Source organism: Oncorhynchus kisutch, unplaced genomic scaffold (assembly GCF_002021735.2).
Source record: "Oncorhynchus kisutch isolate 150728-3 unplaced genomic scaffold, Okis_V2 scaffold3856, whole genome shotgun sequence".
NCBI classification, from domain to species: domain Eukaryota; kingdom Metazoa; phylum Chordata; class Actinopteri; order Salmoniformes; family Salmonidae; genus Oncorhynchus; species Oncorhynchus kisutch.
Window position 1 is genome coordinate 44,305 of NW_022265801.1, and position 22,838 is coordinate 67,142.

Consider the following 22,838-nt stretch of genomic DNA (forward strand, 5'->3'; position numbering starts at 1 on the left):
AGGATCCTTAGCTTGGTGTTGAGCTCAGAGGGCACGATGGTGTTGAACGCTGAGCTGTAGTCAACGAACAGCATTCTGAGGCAGATATCAGTTTTTAGTAACAATAAGAATCAAGAGGACAATTGGTCTTCACTTTTATTCAGTTTTTCATAACATTAATATATTCACAATCATTGATTTGTATAGTATCAGAGAAATACGCCTGTATAAACTATTTATCCCAGTTTTATTGTTAAAAGAACCATTTACATTTTTGACTTAAAACACATTTTTACATATTTTTTATTTTGCTATAGAATGGTTAAACCAAGCGACTCCCTCACTGAGCCGCTAGCCCGCTGACCGTGCAGCTATTGCTATAGAATGGTTAAACCAAGCGACTCCCTTAAACCAAGCGACTCCCTCCCTGAACCGCTAGCCCACTGACCATGCAGCTATTGCTATAGAATGGTTAAACCAAGCGACTCCCTCACTGAACCGCTAGCCCGCTGACCATGCAGCTATATTGCTATAGAATGGTTAAACCAAGCGACTCCCTCACTGAACCGCTAGCCCGCTGACCATGCAGCTATTGCTATAGAATGGTTAAACCAAGCGACTCCCTCCCTGAACCGCTAGCCCGCTGACCATGCAGCTATATTGCTATAGAATGGTTAAACCAAGCGACTCCCTCACTGAACCGCTAGCCCGCTGACCATGCAGCTATTGCTATAGAATGATTAAACCAAGCGACTCCCTCACTGAACCGCTAGCCCGCTGACCGTGCAGCTATATTGCTATAGAATGGTTAAACCAAGCGACTGACATGATGACTCCTTGCTGTCCCCAGTCCACCTGGCCATGCTGCTGTTCCAGTTTCAACTGACCTGAGCCCTAGGACCATGCCCCAGGACTACCTGACATGATGACTCCTTGCTGTCCCCAGTCCACCTGGCCATGCTGCTGCTCCAGTTTCAACTTCCACCTGACTGTGCTGCTGCTCCAGTTTCAACTGTTCTGCCTTATTATTATTCGACCATGCTGGTCATTTATGAACATTTGAACATCTTGGCCATGTTCTGTTATAATCTCCACCCGGCACAGCCAGAAGAGGACTGGCCACCCCACATAGCCTGGTTCCTCTCTAGGTTTCTTCCTAGGTATTGGCCTTCCTAGGGAGTTTTTCCTAGCCACCGTGCTTCTACACCTGCATTGCTTGCTGTTTGGGGTTTTAGGCTGGGTTTCTGTACAGCACTTTGAGATATCAGCTGATGTACGAAGGGCTATATAAATAAATTTGATTGATTTGATTTGGTACATTCAGATCACCTTGAGGTTGACAAAGAAAGAAAGAAGAACACACTAACATTTTGACAAGTCATTTTAAATGTTTTTAAATGTACTATTGTCTTCTGCAACGAACAGAACATCTGAAATGGGTTCACAACAGAACATCTGAAATGGGTTCACAACAGAACATCTGAAATGGGTTCACAACATAACATCTGAAATGGGTTCACAACAGAACATCTGAAATGGGTTCACAACAGAACATCTGAAATGGGTTCACAACAGAACATCTGAAATGGGTTCACAACAGAACATCTGAAATGGGTTCACAACAGAACAGTGTAGATCCATGAGCTGAACTCCAACGGCACATCTCACAAAGATGCTGCTTCTCGTCTCTCCACTGTGAGCATTAGACTGCTGACTACTGTAGATGGAAGGGTGCTCTGCTGACTGACTGGCTGGCTGACTGACTGGCTGGCTGACTGACTGGCTGACTGGGGCATTAGGCTGCTGACTACTGCAGATGGAAGGGTGCTCTGCTGACTGACTGGCTGGCTGGCTGACTGGGGCATTAGACTGCTGACTACTGCAGATGGAAGGGTGCTCTGCTGACTGGCTGGCTGGCTGGCTGACTGGGGCATTAGGCTGCTGACTACTGCAGATGGAAGGGTGCTCTGCTGACTGACTGGCTGGCTGGCTGACTGGGGCATTAGGCTGCTGACTACTGCAGATGGAAGGGTGCTCTGCTGACTGGCTGGCTGACTGACTGGCTGACTGGGGCATTAGGCTGCTGACTACTGCAGATGGAAGGGTGCTCTGCTGACTGACTGGCTGGCTGACTGGCTGGCTGACTGACTGGCTGACTGACTGGCTGACTGGGGCATTAGGCTGCTGACTACTGCAGATGGAAGGGTGCTCTGCTGACTGACTGGCTGGCTGGCTGGCTGGCTGGCTGGCTGGCTGACTGGCTGACTGGGGCATTAGGCTGCTGACTACTGTAGATGGAAGGGTGCTCTGCTGGCTGACTGGCTGGCTGGCTGACTGGGGCATTAGACTGCTGACTACTGTAGATGGAAGGGTGCTCTGCTGACTGACTGGCTGGCTGGCTGACTGGCTGGCTGGCTGACTGGGGCATTAGACTGCTGACTACTGTAGATGGAAGGGTGCTCTGCTGACTGACTGGCTGGCTGACTGGCTGGCTGGGGCATTAGACTGCTGACTACTGCAGATGGAAGGGTGCTCTGCTGACTGGCTGGCTGGCTGGCTGGCTGACTGGGGCATTAGGCTGCTGATCACTGCAGATGGAAGGGTGCTCTGCTGACTGACTGGCTGGCTGACTGACTGGCTGGCTGGGGCATTAGACTGCTGACTACTGTAGATGGAAGGGTGCTCTGCTGACTGACTGACTGGCTGGCTGGCTGACTGGCTGGCTGGGGCATTAGGCTGCTGACTACTGCAGATGGAAGGGTGATCTGCTGACTGACTGGCTGACTGGCTGGCTGGCTGACTGGGGCATTAGGCTGCTGACTACTCCAGATGGAAGGGTGCCATGCTGACTGACTGGCTGGCTGGCTGGCTGGGGCATTAGACTGCTGACTACTGCAGATGGAGGGGTGCTCTGCTGGCTGACTGGCTGGCTGGCTGACTGGGGCATTAGGCTGCTGACTACTGCAGATGGAAGGGTGCTCTGCTGACTGACTGGCTGGCTGGCTGACTGGGGCATTAGACTGCTGACTACTGCAGATGGAAGGGTGCTCTGCTGACTGGCTGGCTGGCTGGCTGACTGGGGCATTAGGCTGCTGACTACTGCAGATGGAAGGGTGCTCTGCTGACTGACTGGCTGGCTGGCTGACTGGGGCATTAGGCTGCTGACTACTGCAGATGGAAGGGTGCTCTGCTGACTGGCTGGCTGACTGACTGGCTGACTGGGGCATTAGGCTGCTGACTACTGCAGATGGAAGGGTGCTCTGCTGACTGACTGGCTGGCTGACTGGCTGGCTGACTGACTGGCTGACTGGGGCATTAGGCTGCTGACTACTGCAGATGGAAGGGTGCTCTGCTGACTGACTGGCTGGCTGGCTGGCTGACTGGCTGACTGGGGCATTAGGCTGCTGACTACTGTAGATGGAAGGGTGCTCTGCTGGCTGACTGGCTGGCTGGCTGACTGGGGCATTAGACTGCTGACTACTGTAGATGGAAGGGTGCTCTGCTGACTGACTGGCTGGCTGGCTGACTGGCTGGCTGGCTGACTGGGGCATTAGACTGCTGACTACTGTAGATGGAAGGGTGCTCTGCTGACTGACTGGCTGGCTGACTGGCTGGCTGGGGCATTAGACTGCTGACTACTGCAGATGGAAGGGTGCTCTGCTGACTGGCTGGCTGGCTGGCTGGCTGACTGGGGCATTAGGCTGCTGATCACTGCAGATGGAAGGGTGCTCTGCTGACTGACTGGCTGGCTGACTGACTGGCTGGCTGGGGCATTAGACTGCTGACTACTGTAGATGGAAGGGTGCTCTGCTGACTGACTGACTGGCTGGCTGGCTGACTGGCTGGCTGGGGCATTAGGCTGCTGACTACTGCAGATGGAAGGGTGATCTGCTGACTGACTGGCTGACTGGCTGGCTGGCTGACTGGGGCATTAGGCTGCTGACTACTCCAGATGGAAGGGTGCCATGCTGACTGACTGGCTGGCTGGCTGGCTGGGGCATTAGACTGCTGACTACTGCAGATGGAGGGGTGCTCTGCTGGCTGACTGGCTGGCTGGCTGACTGGGGCATTAGACTGCTGACTACTGCAGATGGAAGGGTGCTCTGCTGACTGACTGGCTGGCTGGCTGGCTGACTGGGGCATTAGACTGCTGACTACTGCAGATGGAAGGGTGCTCTGCTGGCTGGCTAGCTGACTGACTGGCTGGCTGGCTGACTGACTGGCTGGCTGGCTGGCTGACTGGCTGGCTGACTGATGCTGGGGCATTTTCATAACTTCTGGTAATTTCTTCAAAAGATACATGTTTTTACACAATTACTTTGCATTTACCTTGACTTGCCGTCCTGTATAATTCCCTGTTAGTATTGCGCACATTGTTAGTTGCTTCATCATTGTTTTCATACAAATGGGGGTTATACACAGAACTGAGACGACTGGCCCAAAACTAGCATTGTATTTCTAAACAGAGAATGGATGGTCAAAAACTCCTTGAACCCCAGAGGAAAAATACTCCATGAACCCCAGAGGAAATGGTGCTGTTTGGATCGTTTATACGCTTGGTTAATATTGTGATGTATGCATCATGCATTAATCTAGTTTAAATACTCCTTGAACCCCAGAGGAAATAGTGCTGTTTGGATCGTTTATACGCTTGGTTAATATTGTGATTTATGCATTAATCTAGTTTAATATCAGCATGATAAAGCTGTACAACAACAATAGCCTCTGGGGCTAACGCTAGCCCGGTCAATTCAAGTCGTTATGTCTTCCAAGCTTGGAATTCATTGTCCATTCCCGGGTTTAAATATTCAAACCCGGGAAACAAATCAACCATCCTATTGGTCAGTCAACCATCCTATTGGTCAGTCAACCATCCTATTGGTCAGTCAACCATCCTATTGGTCAGTCAACCATCCTATTGGTCAATCAACCATCCTATTGGTCAATCAACCATCGTATTGGTCAATCAACCATCCTATTGGTCAATCAACCATCCTATTGGTCAATCAACCATCCTATTGGTCAATCAACCATCCTATTGGTCAATCAACCATCCTATTGGTCAATCAACCATCCTATTGGTCAGTCAACCATCCTATTGGTCAGTCAACCATCCTATTGGTCAATCAACCATCCTATTGGTCAGTCAACCATCCTATTGGTCAGTCAACCATCCTATTGGTCAGTCAACCATCCTATTGGTCAGTCAACCATCCTATTGGTCAGTCAACCATCCTATTGGTCAATCAACCATCCTATTGGTCAATCAACCATCCTATTGGTCAATCAACCATCCTATTGGTCAGTCAACCATCCTATTGGTCAATCAACCATCCTATTGGTCAGTCAACCATCCTATTGGTCAATCAACCATCCTATTGGTCAGTCAACCATCCTATTGGTCAATCAACCATCCTATTGGTCAATCAACCATCCTATTGGTCAGTCAACCATCCTATTGGTCAATCAACCATCCTATTGGTCAGTCAAAGCAGCCTGGGAAAGTAGTCACACATTGTTATGGTTGTTATCTGATTTGAAAAGGTTCTGCAGGCTGGAGAATGGACCCGGCCCGCAGAACACGGACCCGGCCCGCAGAACACGGACCCGGCCCGCAGAACACGGACCCGGCCCGCAGAACACGGACCCGGCCCGCAGAACACGGACCCGGCCCGCAGAACACGGACCCGGCCCGCAGAACACGGACCCGGCCCGCAGAACACGGACCCGGCCCGCAGAACACGGACCCAGCAGGGAAACGCTGACAGATATCTTGGAACATTGGACCTATGCATGAATGTTTTTTTAAAAGCGAAATAGTTCACAATATATACTGTCGGTCAACTAACGCTAAAACAGATCAGGGTGGAAAAAGGTCTTTGGAGAGAGAGAAATACCTAGTAGAGGTCGGTAGAGATGTGATATATTACATAGAGAGAAAGAAACGGGTCGGTTTGGGTCCGTAATGTTCTGAGCACGTTCTTCTGAGTCGTGTTGTGCAGCGTTGCATAGATCCAGTACGTCATGTTGGGAGCTTCACGCAGGACAGAGTGAAGGGTCACGTTTGAGAACATCAAAACCGTGATGTATCATGGGTAAATTGTGACTTGACCTACAAAATAATATTGAGTAGTTATTTATGACGCAAGGTGATTTGCAGTCTGGACTCGTATTTAAAGTCGGCTGTGATGTTTCCAAATGGTGCCTTATTCCCTCCATAGTGCACTCTGTAATAGGGACCTATTTGGGATGCGCTCCAGCAGGCCAGACAGGGTCAGAGGTTAGAGGTCAGATGTACTTGTTGGCCAGGTTCTGCACATCGTTCTTACTGAAGGCATCACTGTCCACAGCAGACAGACGGTCAAACAGTCGAGTCATCTGATCATGTTCACTCTTTAGCAGCATCACGACGACCTGGTAACACACAGAGACGAGAGGTTAACACACAGAGACGAGAGGTTAACACACAGAGACGAGAGGTTAACACACAGAGACGAGAGGTTAACACACAGAGACGAGAGGTTAACACACAGAGACGAGAGGTTAACACACAGAGACGAGAGGTTAACACACAGAGAAATTTGGATGAAATGCGTGCCCAAATTAAACTGCCTGCTACTCAGGCCCAGAAGCTAGGATATGCATATAAGGTTAACACGTCATCACGACTACCTGTTGATACACAGTGGCCTTTAAAACAGCTGTTTCCCTGATCGGTATCAATAAACAATACAACAACACAGTGGTCAGTACTACAACCTGACAACAGTAGAGACACACAGTGGTCAGTAGAGACACACAGTGGTCAGTACTACAACCTGACAACAGTAGAGACACACAGTGGTCAGTAGAGACACACAGTGGTCAGTACTACAACCTGACAACAGTAGAGACACACAGTGGTCAGTAGAGACACACAGTGGTCAGTACTACAACCTGACAACAGTAGAGACACACAGTGGTCAGTAGAGACACACAGTGGTCAGTACTACAACCTGACAACAGTAGAGACACACAGTGGTCAGTAGAGACACACAGTGGTCAGTACTACAACCTGACAACAGACTGTCTAGTTTAGCTAAATAAAAAGATCCAAAACACCAAACAAGAATGAAAAATACATTAATACCGGGATTCAAAACGAACCACAAAGCACCATCATCTCACTGCACTTGACTTATAAAGGACATTTTCCAGACGTTCACCAAGATCACATTTGCATGTGAAGACTTGTACAAGGCAAGGAGCAGCGCGACGTTGGTTCAGACTTGTACAAGGCAAGGAGCAGCGCGACGTTGGTTCAGACTTGTACAAGGCAAGGAGCAGCGCGACGTTGGTTCAGACTTGTACAAGGCAAGGAGCAGCGCGACGTTGGTTCAGACTTGTACAAGGCAAGGAGCAGCGCGACGTTGGTTCAGACTTGTACAAGGCAAGGAGCAGCGCGACGTTGGTTCAGACTTGTACAAGGCAAGGAGCAGCGCGACGTTGGTTCAGACTTGTACAAGGCAAGGAGCAGCGCGACGTTGGTTCAGACTTGTACAAGGCAAGGAGCAGCGCGACGTTGGTTCAGACTTGTAAAAGGCAAGGAGCAGCGCGACGTTGGTTCAGACTTGTACAAGGCAAGGAGCAGCGCGACGTTGGTTCAGACTTGTACAAGGCAAGGAGCAGCGCGACGTTGGTTCAGACTTGTACAAGGCAAGGAGCAGCGCGACGTTGGTTCAGACTTGTACAAGGCAAGGAGCAGCGCGACGTTGGTTCAGACTTGTACAAGGCAAGGAGCAGCGCGACGTTGGTTCAGACTTGTACAAGGCAAGGAGCAGCGCGACGTTGGTTCAGACTTGTACAAGGCAAGGAGCAGCGCGACGTTGGTTCAGACTTGTACAAGGCAAGGAGCAGCGCGACGTTGGTTCAGACTTGTACAAGGCAAGGAGCAGCGCGACGTTGGTTCAGACTTGTACAAGGCAAGGAGCAGCGCGACGTTGGTTCAGACTTGTACAAGGCAAGGAGCAGCGCGACGTTGGTTCAGACTTGTACAAGGCAAGGAGCAGCGCGACGTTGGTTCAGACTTGTACAAGGCAAGGAGCAGCACGACGTTGGTTCAGACTTGTACAAGGCAAGGAGCAGCGCGACGTTGGTTCAGACTTGTACAAGGCAAGGAGCAGCGTGACGTTGGTTCATTGTGGTTTGTTTTGAATGGTTCGGCCAAGGTGAAGCTTCTAGATCATACCGAGAACCTGTCAGCAGTGTGTAGATGGTTGAGGTGCTGGTAGACGAGGTTAGGGTCCTTCTGTAGGAGCTGTGTGTCCAGGGTCTGCATAATGAAGCTAACTGTGTGCCCATCCAGCTGATTACTGAGGTAGACGGGCAGAGTCTCAGGGGGAACACGGCTCAGCAGCTCAGCACAGGCTGGGAGGTTGGACTGGGCCCGCGCTGCGTTCAGGGACTGGTTGAACTCATAGGCGTTCGAGGGCTGGAGGTTGATGGTTATTGCCTCCTCCTCTCCTCCTCTTCCTCCTCCTCCACAGTGGTTCTCTGCTGGGCCTGGGGTTGACGTGGATGTTGTTGATGTTTCTGCTGTCTCTGATTCTGCTACTTTGGTCCTGTCTGGCTCTGCAGCCTGCTGGTCTTCGTCCTCAGTCCCCTCAACCTGACGGAGGACAGGAAGACAGCTTGTGACCATCTAGACACCGCTTTGTGGCCCCTAATTACATTATCTAGTGTCCTTCCCCATGATTACATGATCTAGTGTCCTTCCCCATTATTGCATTATCTAGTGTCCTTACCCATTATTACATGATCTAGTGTCCTTACCCATTATTACATTAGCTGTGTACTTACCCATTATTACATTAGATGTGTCCTTCCCCATTATTACATTAGCTAGTGTCTTTCCCATGATTACATTATCTAGTGTCCTTCCCCATTAATACATTATCTAGTGTCCTTCCCCATTAATACATTATCTAGTGCCCTTACCCATTATTACATTAGCCGTGTCCTTTCCTATTATTACATTAGCCGTGTCCTTCCCCATTATTACATTAGCCGTGTCCTTCCCCATTATTACATTAGCCGTGTCCTTCCCCATTATTACATTACCTGTATAGTGTATATATTAATGTGTAGTATATTCTACCTCAGTGATGGGTATGGTAGAATAGTGTATATATTAATGTGTAGTATAGTGTATATATTACTGTGTAGTATATTGTATATATTAATGTGTAGTATAGTGTATATATTAATGTGTAGTATAGTGTATATATTACTGTGTAGTATATTGTATATATTAATGTGTAGTATAGTGTATATATTAATGTGTAGTATATATTAATGTGTAGTATATTCTACCTCAGTGATGGGTATGGTAGTATAGTGTATATATTAATGTGTAGTATATATTAATGTGTAGTATATTCTACCTCAGTGATGGGTATGGTAGAATAGTGTATATATTAATGTGTAGTATAGTGTATATATTAACGTGTAGTATATTCTACCTCAGTGATGGGTACAGTCCTCCTGGGATTGCTAGGTGATCCCCGGGCCAGACTCTGTCTGAGCAGCAGCGTGACCTCCTGCAGCTCCTTCTCAGCCTCAGCTACGTTGGGATCCTGCTGTAGCACCTCCTGTAGGTCAGAGCTGCACGCCAGGTAGTCCTGGGGATGGGGGCACACACACACACACACACACACACACACACACACACACACACACACACACACACATTTATATATGTGGAGGAAGAGGATGAGGAAGAGACCAGGTAGTCGTTTCAATACCTGTCTACAAAAGTAGTCAACCCAGATTGGGCCAAACCCACAAACTAGTCGTGTGAACGCCTGTCCCTTTACCTTGAGGCCTTTATTGGCCATGGCCCGTCTGTAGAAGGCCTTCTTATTGGCTGGCTCCAGCCTCAGGGCAGAGTCACAGTCCTGCTTGGCTTCAGCAAACATATCTAGCTTCAGGAAGCACAGCGCTCTAAGGACAGAATGTAATACAACAGTATTATAGTGTCTCTATGGAGGCAGAATGTACTACAGTATTATAGTGTCTCTATGGAGGCAGAATGTAATACAGTATTATAGTGTCTCTATGGAGGCAGAATGTACTACAGTATTATAGTGTCTCTATGGAGGCAGAATGTACTACAGTATTATAGTGTCTCTATGGAGGCAGAATGTACTACAGTATTATAGTGTCTCTATGGAGGCAGAATGTAATACAGTATTATAGTGTCTCTATGGAGGCAGAATGTAATACAGTATTATAGTGTCTCTATGGAGGCAGAATGTACTACAGTATTATAGTGTCTCTATGGAGGCAGAATGTACTACAGTATTATAGTGTCTCTATGGAGGCAGAATGTACTACAGTATTATAGTGTCTCTATGGAGGCAGAATGTAATACAGTATTATAGTGTCTCTATGGAGGCAGAATGTAATACAGTATTATAGTGTCTCTATGGAGGCAGAATGTAATACAGTATTATAGTGTCTCTATGGAGGCAGAATGTAATACAACAGTATTATAGTGTCTCTATGGAGGCAGAATGTAATACAGTATTATAGTGTCTCTATGGAGGCAGAATGTAATACAACGGTAGTATAGTGTCTCTATGGAGGCAGAATGTAATACAGTATTATAGTGTCTCTATGGAGGCAGAATGTAATACAACAGTATTATAGTGTCTCTATGGAGGCAGAATGTAATACAGTATTATAGTGTCTCTATGGAGGCAGAATGTAATACAGTATTATAGTGTCTCTATGGAGGCAGAATGTAATACAACAGTATTATAGTGTCTCTATGGAGGCAGAATGTAATACAGTATTATAGTGTCTCTATGGAGGCAGAATGTAATACAACAGTATTATAGTGTCTCTATGGAGGCAGAATGTAATACAGTATTATAGTGTCTCTATGGAGGCAGAATGTAATACAGTATTATAGTGTCTCTATGGAGGCAGAATGTAATACAACAGTATTATAGTGTCTCTATGGAGGCAGAATGTAATACAGTATTATAGTGTCTCTATGGAGGCAGAATGTAATACAACAGTAGTATAGTGTCTCTATGGAGGCAGAATGTAATACAACAGTAGTATAGTGTCTCTATGGAGGCAGAATATAATACAGTATTATAGTGTCTCTATGGAGGCAGAATGTAATACAACAGTATTATAGTGTCTCTATGGAGGCAGAATGTAATACAGTATTATAGTGTCTCTATGGAGGCAGAATGTAATACAGTATTATAGTGTCTCTATGGAGGCAGAATGTAATACAACAGTATTATAGTGTCTCTATGGAGGCAGAATGTAATACAACAGTATTATAGTGTCTCTATGGAGGCAGAATGTAATACAGTATTATAGTGTCTCTATGGAGGCAGAATGTACTACAGTATTATAGTGTCTCTATGGAGGCAGAATGTAATACAGTATTATAGTGTCTCTATGGAGGCAGAATGTAATACAGTATTATAGTGTCTCTATGGAGGCAGAATGTAATACAGTATTATAGTGTCTCTATGGAGGCAGAATGTAATACAGTATTATAGTGTCTCTATGGAGGCAGAATGTAATACAACAGTAGTATAGTGTCTCTATGGAGGCAGAATGTAATACAACGGTAGTATAGTGTCTCTATGGAGGCAGAATGTAATACAGTATATAGTGTCTCTATGGAGGCAGAATGTAATACAACAGTATTATAGTGTCTCTATGGAGGCAGAATGTAATACAACAGTATTATAGTGTCTCTATGGAGGCAGAATGTAATACAACAGTATTATAGTGTCTCTATGGAGGCAGAATGTAATACAACAGTATTATAGTGTCTCTATGGAGGCAGAATGTAATACAGTATTATAGTGTCTCTATGGAGGCAGAATGTAATACAACAGTATTATAGTGTCTCTATGGAGGCAGAATGTAATACAGTATTATAGTGTCTCTATGGAGGCAGAATGTAATACAGTATTATAGTGTCTCTATGGAGGCAGAATGTAATACAACAGTATTATAGTGTCTCTATGGAGGCAGAATGTAATACAGTATTATAGTGTCTCTATGGAGGCAGAATGTAATACAACAGTATTATAGTGTCTCTATGGAGGCAGAATGTAATACAGTATTATAGTGTCTCTATGGAGGCAGAATGTAATACAGTATTATAGTGTCTCTATGGAGGCAGAATGTAATACAGTATTATAGTGTCTCTATGGAGGCAGAATGTAATACAGTATTATAGTGTCTCTATGGAGGCAGAATGTAATACAACAGTAGTATAGTGTCTCTATGGAGGCAGAATGTAATACAACAGTATTATAGTGTCTCTATGGAGGCAGAATGTAATACAGTATTATAGTGTCTCTATGGAGGCAGAATGTAATACAGTATTATAGTGTCTCTATGGAGGCAGAATGTAATACAACAGTATTATAGTGTCTCTATGGAGGCAGAATGTAATACAACAGTATTATAGTGTCTCTATGGAGGCAGAATGTAATACAACAGTATTATAGTGTCTCTATGGAGGCAGAATGTAATACAACAGTATTATAGTGTCTCTATGGAGGCAGAATGTAATACAGTATTATAGTGTCTCTATGGAGGCAGAATGTAATACAACAGTATTATAGTGTCTCTATGGAGGCAGAATGTAATACAACAGTAGTATAGTGTCTCTATGGAGGCAGAATGTAATACAACAGTATTATAGTGTCTCTATGGAGGCAGAATGTAATACAACAGTATTATAGTGTCTCTATGGAGGCAGAATGTAATACAACAGTATTATAGTGTCTCTATGGAGGCAGAATGTAATACAGTATTATAGTGTCTCTATGGAGGCAGAATGTAATACAACAGTAGTATAGTGTCTCTATGGAGGCAGAATGTAATACAACAGTAGTATAGTGTCTCTATGGAGGCAGAATGTAATACAGTATTATAGTGTCTCTATGGAGGCAGAATGTAATACAGTATTATAGTGTCTCTATGGAGGCAGAATGTAATACAGTATTATAGTGTCTCTATGGAGGCAGAATGTAATACAGTATTATAGTGTCTCTATGGAGGCAGAATGTAATACAGTATTATAGTGTCTCTATGGAGGCAGAATGTAATACAGTATTATAGTGTCTCTATGGAGGCAGAATGTAATACAGTATTATAGTGTCTCTATGGAGGCAGAATGTAATACAGTATTATAGTGTCTCTATGGAGGCAGAATGTAATACAGTATTATAGTGTCTCTATGGAGGCAGAATGTAATACAACAGTATTATAGTGTCTCTATGGAGGCAGAATGTAATACAACAGTATTATAGTGTCTCTATGGAGGCAGAATGTAATACAGTATTATAGTGTCTCTATGGAGGCAGAATGTAATACAACAGTATTATAGTGTCTCTATGGAGGCAGAATGTAATACAACAGTATTATAGTGTCTCTATGGAGGCAGAATGTAATACAGTAGTATAGTGTCTCTATGGAGGCAGAATGTAATACAGTATTATAGTGTCTCTATGGAGGCAGAATGTAATACAGTAGTATAGTGTCTCTATGGAGGCAGAATGTAATACAGTAGTATAGTGTCTCTATGGAGGCAGAATGTAATACAACAGTATTATAGTGTCTCTATGGAGGCAGAATGTAATACAACAGTATTATAGTGTCTCTATGGAGGCAGAATGTAATACAACAGTATTATAGTGTCTCTATGGAGGCAGAATGTAATACAGTATTATAGTGTCTCTATGGAGGCAGAATGTAATACAACAGTATTATAGTGTCTCTATGGAGGCAGAATGTAATACAACAGTAGTATAGTGTCTCTATGGAGGCAGAATGTAATACAGTATTATAGTGTCTCTATGGAGGCAGAATGTAATACAGTATTATAGTGTCTCTATGGAGGCAGAATGTAATACAGTATTATAGTGTCTCTATGGAGGCAGAATGTAATACAGTATTATAGTGTCTCTATGGAGGCAGAATGTATACAGTATTATAGTGTCTCTATGGAGGCAGAATGTAATACAGTATTATAGTGTCTCTATGGAGGCAGAATGTAATACAACAGTAGTATAGTGTCTCTATGGAGGCAGAATGTAATACAACAGTAGTATAGTGTCTCTATGGAGGCAGAATGTAATACAGTATTATAGTGTCTCTATGGAGGCAGAATGTAATACAACAGTATTATAGTGTCTCTATGGAGGCAGAATGTAATACAACAGTATTATAGTGTCTCTATGGAGGCAGAATGTAATACAACAGTATTATAGTGTCTCTATGGAGGCAGAATGTAATACAACAGTATTATAGTGTCTCTATGGAGGCAGAATGTAATACAGTATTATAGTGTCTCTATGGAGGCAGAATGTAATACAACAGTATTATAGTGTCTCTATGGAGGCAGAATGTAATACAGTATTATAGTGTCTCTATGGAGGCAGAATGTAATACAGTATTATAGTGTCTCTATGGAGCAGAATGTAATACAACAGTATTATAGTGTCTCTATGGAGGCAGAATGTAATACAGTATTATAGTGTCTCTATGGAGGCAGAATGTAATACAGTATTATAGTGTCTCTATGGAGGCAGAATGTAATACAACAGTATTATAGTGTCTCTATGGAGGCAGAATGTAATACAGTATTATAGTGTCTCTATGGAGGCAGAATGTAATACAACAGTATTATAGTGTCTCTATGGAGGCAGAATGTAATACAGTATTATAGTGTCTCTATGGAGGCAGAATGTAATACAGTATTATAGTGTCTCTATGGAGGCAGAATGTAATACAGTATTATAGTGTCTCTATGGAGGCAGAATGTAATACAGTATTATAGTGTCTCTATGGAGGCAGAATGTAATACAACAGTAGTATAGTGTCTCTATGGAGGCAGAATGTAATACAGTATTATGTGTCTCTATGGAGGCAGAATGTAATACAACAGTAGTATAGTGTCTCTATGGAGGCAGAATGTAATACAACAGTATTATAGTGTCTCTATGGAGGCAGAATGTAATACAGTATTATAGTGTCTCTATGGAGGCAGAATGTAATACAGTATTATAGTGTCTCTATGGAGGCAGAATGTAATACAACAGTATTATAGTGTCTCTATGGAGGCAGAATGTAATACAACAGTATTATAGTGTCTCTATGGAGGCAGAATGTAATACAACAGTATTATAGTGTCTCTATGGAGGCAGAATGTAATACAAACAGTATTATAGTGTCTCTATGGAGGCAGAATGTAATACAGTATTATAGTGTCTCTATGGAGGCAGAATGTAATACAACAGTATTATAGTGTCTCTATGGAGGCAGAATGTAATACAACAGTAGTATAGTGTCTCTATGGAGGCAGAATGTAATACAAACAGTATTATAGTGTCTCTATGGAGCAGAATGTAATACAACAGTATTATAGTGTCTCTATGGAGGCAGAATGTAATACAACAGTATTATAGTGTCTCTATGGAGGCAGAATGTAATACAGTATTATAGTGTCTCTATGGAGGCAGAATGTAATACAACAGTAGTATAGTGTCTCTATGGAGGCAGAATGTAATACAACAGTAGTATAGTGTCTCTATGGAGGCAGAATGTAATACAGTATTATAGTGTCTCTATGGAGGCAGAATGTAATACAGTATTATAGTGTCTCTATGGAGGCAGAATGTAATACAGTATTATAGTGTCTCTATGGAGGCAGAATTGTAATACAGTATTATAGTGTCTCTATGGAGGCAGAATGTAATACAGTATTATAGTGTCTCTATGGAGGCAGAATGTATACAGTATTATAGTGTCTCTATGGAGGCAGAATGTAATACAGTATTATAGTGTCTCTAATGGAGGCAGAATGTAATACAGTATATAGTGTCTCTATGGAGGCAGAATGTAATACAGTATTATAGTGTCTCTATGGAGGCAGAATGTAATCAACAGTATTATAGTGTCTCTATGGAGGCAGAATGTAATACATACAGTATTATAGTGTCTCTATGGAGCAGAATGTAATACAGTAAGTTATAGTGTCTCTATGGAGGCAGAATGTAATACAACAGTATTATCGTGTCTCTATGGAGGCAGAATGTAATACAAGTATTAATAGTGTCTCTATGGAGGCAGAATGTAATACAGTATGTATAGTGTCTCTATGGAGGGAGAATGTAATACAGTAGTATAGTGTCTCTATGGAGGCAGAATGTAATACAGTAGTATAGTGTCTCTATGGAGGCAAGAAATGTAAGTACTAGTAGTATAGTGTCTCTATGGAGGCAGAATGTACTAACAGTAGTATAGTGTCTCTATGGAGGCAGAATGTAATACAAAGTAGTATAGTGTCTCTATGGAGGCAGAATGTAATACAACAGTAGTATAGTGTCTCTATGGAGGCAGAATGTAATCCACAGTAGTATAGTGTCTCTATGGAGGCAGAATGTAATACAACAGTAGTATAGTGTCTCTATGGAGGCAGAATGTAATACACAGTAGTATAGTGTCTCTATGGAGGCAGAATGTAATACAGTAGTATAGTGTCTCTATGGAGGCAGAATGTAATACAGTATTATAGTGTCTCTATGGAGGCAGAATGTAATACAGTATTATAGTGTCCTCTGGAGGCGAATGTAATACAGTATTATAGTGTCTCTATGGAGGCAGAATGTAATACAGTATTATAGTGGTCTCTATGGAGGCAGAATGTAATACAGTATTATAGTGTCTCTATGGAGGCAGAATGTAATACAGTATTATAGTGTCTCTATGGAGGCAGAATGTAATACAGTATTATAGTGTCTCTATGGAGGCAGAATGTAATACAGTAGTATAGTGTCTCTATGGAGGCAGAATGTAATACAGTAGTATAGTGTCTCTATGGAGGCAGAATGTAATACAGTAGTATAGTGTCTCTATGGAGGCAGAATGTAATACAGTAGTATAGTGTCTCTATGGAGGCAGAATGTAATACAGTAGTATTATAGTGTCTCTATGGAGGCAGAATGTAATACAGTATTATAGTATCTCTATGGAGGCAGAATGTAATACAGTATTATAGTGTCTCTATGGAGGCAGAATGTAATACAGTAATACAGTATTATAGTGTTCTCTATGGAGGCAGAATGTAATACAGATTATACGTTGTCTCTATGGAGGCAGAATGTAATACAGTATTATAGTGTCTCTATGGAGGCAGAATTAATACAGTAGTATAGTGTCTCTATGGAGGCAGAATGTCATACAGTCGTATAGTGTCTCTATGGAGGCCAGAATTGTAATACAGTAGTATAGTGTCTCTATGGAGGCAGAATGTCAATTTAATACAGTATTATAGTGTCTCTATGGAGGCAGAATGTAATACAACAGTATTATAGTGTCTCTATGGAGGCAGAATGTAATACAGTATTATAGTGTCTCTATGGAGGCAGAATGTAATACAGTATTATAGTGTCTCTATGGAGGCAGAATGTAATACAGTATTATAGTGTCTCTATGGAGGCAGAATGTAATACAGTATTATAGTGTCTCTATGGAGGCAGAATGTAATACAGTATTATAGTGTCTCTATGGAGGCAGAATGTAATACAGTAGTATAGTGTCTCTATGGAGGCAGAATGTAATACAGTATTATAGTGTCTCTATGGAGGCAGAATGTAATACAGTAGTATAGTGTCTCTATGGAGGCAGAATGTAATACAGTAGTATAGTGTCTCTATGGAGGCAGAATGTAATACAGTAGTATAGTGTCTCTATGGAGGCAGAATGTAATACAGTAGTATAGTGTCTCTATGGAGGCAGAATGTAATACAGTATTATAGTGTCTCTATGGAGGCAGAATGTAATACAGTAGTATAGTGTCTCTATGGAGGCAGAATGTAATACAGTATTATAGTGTCTCTATGGAGGCAGAATGTAATACAGTAGTATAGTGTCTCTATGGAGGCAGAATGTAATACAGTAGTATAGTGTCTCTATGGAGGCAGAATGTAATACAGTAGTATAGTGTCTCTATGGAGGCAGAATGTAATACAGTATTATAGTGTCTCTATGGAGGCAGAATGTAATACAGTAGTATAGTGTCTCTATGGAGGCAGAATGTAATACAGTAGTATAGTGTCTCTATGGAGGCAGAATGTAATACAGTATTATAGTGTCTCTATGGAGGCAGAATGTAATACAGTAGTATAGTGTCTCTATGGAGGCAGAATGTAATACAGTATTATAGTGTCTCTATGGAGGCAGAATGTAATACAGTATTATAGTGTCTCTATGGAGGCAGAATGTAATACAGTATTATAGTGTCTCTATGGAGGCAGAATGTAATACAGTATTATAGTGTCTCTATGGAGGCAGAATGTAATACAGTATTATAGTGTCTCTATGGAGGCAGAATGTAATACAGTATTATAGTGTCTCTATGGAGGCAGAATGTAATACAGTATTATAGTGTCTCTATGGAGGCAGAATGTAATACAGTATTATAGTGTCTCTATGGAGGCAGAATGTAATACAACAGTATTATAGTGTCTCTATGGAGGCAGAATGTAATACAGTATTATAGTGTCTCTATGGAGGCAGAATGTAATACAACAGTATTATAGTGTCTCTATGGAGGCAGAATGTAATACAGTATTATAGTGTCTCTATGGAGGCAGAATGTAATACAGTATTATAGTGTCTCTATGGAGGCAGAATGTAATACAGTATTATAGTGTCTCTATGGAGGCAGAATGTAATACAGTAGTATAGTGTCTCTATGGAGGCAGAATGTAATACAGTAGTATAGTGTCTCTATGGAGGCAGAATGTAATACAGTAGTATAGTGTCTCTATGGAGGCAGAATGTAATAACAGTAGTATAGTGTCTCTATGGAGGCAGAATGTAATACAACAGTAGTATAGTGTCTCTATGGAGGCAGAATGTAATACAACAGTAGTATAGTGTCTCTATGGAGGCAGAATGTAATACAGTATTATAGTGTCTCTATGGAGGCAGAATGTAATACAACAGTAGTATAGTGTCTCTATGGAGGCAGAATGTAATACAACAGTAGTATAGTGTCTCTATGGAGGCAGAATGTAATACAGTAGTATAGTGTCTCTATGGAGGCAGAATGTAATACAGTATTATAGTGTCTCTATGGAGGCAGAATGTAATACAGTATTATAGTGTCTCTATGGAGGCAGAATGTAATACAGTATTATAGTGTCTCTATGGAGGCAGAATGTAATACAGTATTATAGTGTCTCTATGGAGGCAGAATGTAATACAGTATTATAGTGTCTCTATGGAGGCAGAATGTAATACAGTATTATAGTGTCTCTATGGAGGCAGAATGTAATACAGTATTATAGTGTCTCTATGGAGGCAGAATGTAATACAGTAGTATAGTGTCTCTATGGAGGCAGAATGTAATACAGTAGTATAGTGTCTCTATGGAGGCAGAATGTAATACAGTAGTATAGTGTCTCTATGGAGGCAGAATGTAATACAGTAGTATAGTGTCTCTATGGAGGCAGAATGTAATACAGTAGTATTATAGTGTCTCTATGGAGGCAGAATGTAATACAGTATTATAGTATCTCTATGGAGGCAGAATGTAATACAGTATTATAGTGTCTCTATGGAGGCAGAATGTAATACAGTATTATAGTGTCTCTATGGAGGCAGAATGTAATACAGTATTATAGTGTCTCTATGGAGGCAGAATGTAATACAGTATTATAGTGTCTCTATGGAGGCAGAATGTAATACAGTAGTATAGTGTCTCTATGGAGGCAGAATGTAATACAGTAGTATAGTGTCTCTATGGAGGCAGAATGTAATACAGTAGTATAGTGTCTCTATGGAGGCAGAATGTAATACAGTATTATAGTGTCTCTATGGAGGCAGAATGTAATACAACAGTATTATAGTGTCTCTATGGAGGCAGAATGTAATACAGTATTATAGTGTCTCTATGGAGGCAGAATGTAATACAGTATTATAGTGTCTCTATGGAGGCAGAATGTAATACAGTATTATAGTGTCTCTATGGAGGCAGAATGTAATACAGTATTATAGTGTCTCTATGGAGGCAGAATGTAATACAGTATTATAGTGTCTCTATGGAGGCAGAATGTAATACAGTAGTATAGTGTCTCTATGGAGGCAGAATGTAATACAGTATTATAGTGTCTCTATGGAGGCAGAATGTAATACAGTAGTATAGTGTCTCTATGGAGGCAGAATGTAATACAGTAGTATAGTGTCTCTATGGAGGCAGAATGTAATACAGTAGTATAGTGTCTCTATGGAGGCAGAATGTAATACAGTAGTATAGTGTCTCTATGGAGGCAGAATGTAATACAGTATTATAGTGTCTCTATGGAGGCAGAATGTAATACAGTAGTATAGTGTCTCTATGGAGGCAGAATGTAATACAGTAGTATAGTGTCTCTATGGAGGCAGAATGTAATACAGTAGTATAGTCTCTCTATGGAGGCAGAATGTAATACAGTAGTATAGTGTCTCTATGGAGGCAGAATGTAATACAGTAGTATAGTGTCTCTATGGAGGCAGAATGTAATACAGTATTATAGTGTCTCTATGGAGGCAGAATGTAATACAGTAGTATAGTGTCTCTATGGAGGCAGAATGTAATACAGTAGTATAGTGTCTCTATGGAGGCAGAATGTAATACAGTATTATAGTGTCTCTATGGAGGCAGAATGTAATACAGTAGTATAGTGTCTCTATGGAGGCAGAATGTAATACAGTATTATAGTGTCTCTATGGAGGCAGAATGTAATACAGTATTATAGTGTCTCTATGGAGGCAGAATGTAATACAGTATTATAGTGTCTCTATGGAGGCAGAATGTAATACAGTAGTATAGTGTCTCTATGGAGGCAGAATGTAATACAGTAGTATAGTGTCTCTATGGAGGCAGAATGTAATACAGTATTATAGTGTCTCTATGGAGGCAGAATGTAATACAGTATTATAGTGTCTCTATGGAGGCAGAATGTAATACAGTATTATAGTGTCTCTATGGAGGCAGAATGTAATACAGTAGTATTATAGTGTCTCTATGGAGGCAGAATGTAATACAGTAGTATAGTGTCTCTATGGAGGCAGAATGTAATACAGTATTATAGTGTCTCTATGGAGGCAGAATGTAATACAGTAGTATAGTGTCTCTATGGAGGCAGAATGTAATACAGTATTATAGTGTCTCTATGGAGGCAGAATGTAATACAGTATTATAGTGTCTCTATGGAGGCAGAATGTAATACAGTATTATAGTGTCTCTATGGAGGCAGAATGTAATACAGTATTATAGTGTCTCTATGGAGGCAGAATGTAATACAGTATTATAGTGTCTCTATGGAGGCAGAATGTAATACAGTAGTATTATAGTGTCTCTATGGAGGCAGAATGTAATACAGTAGTATAGTGTCTCTATGGAGGCAGAATGTAATACAGTATTATAGTGTCTCTATGGAGGCAGAATGTAATACAGTAGTATAGTGTCTCTATGGAGGCAGAATGTAATACAGTATTATAGTGTCTCTATGGAGGCAGAATGTAATACAGTATTATAGTGTCTCTATGGAGGCAGAATGTAATACAGTATTATAGTGTCTTCTGTTGTTCAACAGCCAAACACAGCTCATACAATCAGCAGCTCTTGTATTTTCTGACCCCACAGACAGACATCCTCGCACCAAGACAGTGTTTTAATAGTGATACGCCCTGCCGTTCCTCTTGCGTACTCAACACTTCCCCTAAGGCCATGTGTCGTGTTGAAAAGCTGTCCTTTTAGCCACGCTCTCATGTGGCTGTGGAGTGTGTAATGTGACTGTCTGTACACACAGGGCTTTACGCAGAACAGGACATGAACACAAAGGTACGGTGTGGGTGAGTCATGTCAGGGTGGCCAGCCCCTTTCCTCTCTATGGTACAGAACACCTCTGTCAACACTGACAAGCACTACTCTACTGGTTATTGAGGAGGAGAGGAGAGGAGAGGAGAGGAGAGGAGAGGAGAGGAGAGGAGAGGAGAGGAGAGGAGAGGAGAGGAGAGGAGAGGGGAAGAGAGGAGAGGAGGGGAAGAGAGGAGAGGAGGAGGGGAAGAGAGGAGAGGAGGAGGGGAAGAGAGGAGAGGAGAAGACATGAGAGGAGAGCAGAGGAGAGGAGAAGACATGAGAGGAGAGCAGAGGAGAGGAGAAGACATGAGAGGAGAGCAGAGGAGAGGAGAAGACATGAGAGGAGAGCAGAGGAGAGGAGAAGACATGAGAGGAGAGCAGAGGAGAGGAGAAGACATGAGAGAAGAGGAGAGGAGAGGACATGAGAGGAGAGCAGAGGAGATACAAGAGAGGAGAGGAGAGATACAGGAGAGGAGAGGAGAGGAGATACAAGAGAGGAGAGGAGAGATACAGGAGAGGAGAGGAGATACAGGAGAGGAGAGGAGAGGAGAGGAGAGGAGAGAGAGGAGAGGAGAGGAGAGGAGAGGAGAGGAGAGGAGAGGAGAGGAGAGGAGATACCAGAGAGGAGAGGAGATACCAAGCGGAGGAGAGGAGAATACAGAGAGGAGAGGAGATACAAGAGAGGAGAGGAGAGATACAAGAGAGGAGAGGAGAGGAGAGATACAAGAGAGGAGAGGAGAGGAGAGATACAGGAGAGGAGAGGAGAGGAGAGGAGAAGACATGAGAGGAGAGCAGAGGAGAGGAGAAGACATGAGAGGAGAGCAGAGGAGAGGGAGAAGACAGAGAGGAGAGCAGAGGGAGGAGGAAGACATGAGAGGAGAGCAGAGGAGAGGAGAAGACATGAGAGGAGAGCAGAGGAGAG

The 22,838-nt window shown here is 42.6% G+C and overlaps 1 protein-coding gene across 1 annotated transcript in view; it reads right to left on the reverse strand.

Annotated features, from left to right (window-relative positions):
* Window positions 1-437: 437 nt before the first annotated feature.
* Window positions 438-22,838, reverse strand: part of LOC109887007 (sperm-associated antigen 1) — an 83,488-nt gene continuing 61,087 nt past the window's right edge. Inside the window, exons 16-19 of the mRNA XM_031821099.1 lie at window positions 9,834-9,960; window positions 9,480-9,638; window positions 8,207-8,626; window positions 438-6,393 (exon numbers count right to left, since the gene is read on the reverse strand). Coding sequence (XP_031676959.1) covers window positions 6,268-6,393; window positions 8,207-8,626; window positions 9,480-9,638; window positions 9,834-9,960 — 832 coding nt within the window. The 3' untranslated portion in view covers window positions 438-6,267. The remainder of the gene's footprint in view (window positions 6,394-8,206; window positions 8,627-9,479; window positions 9,639-9,833; window positions 9,961-22,838) is intronic.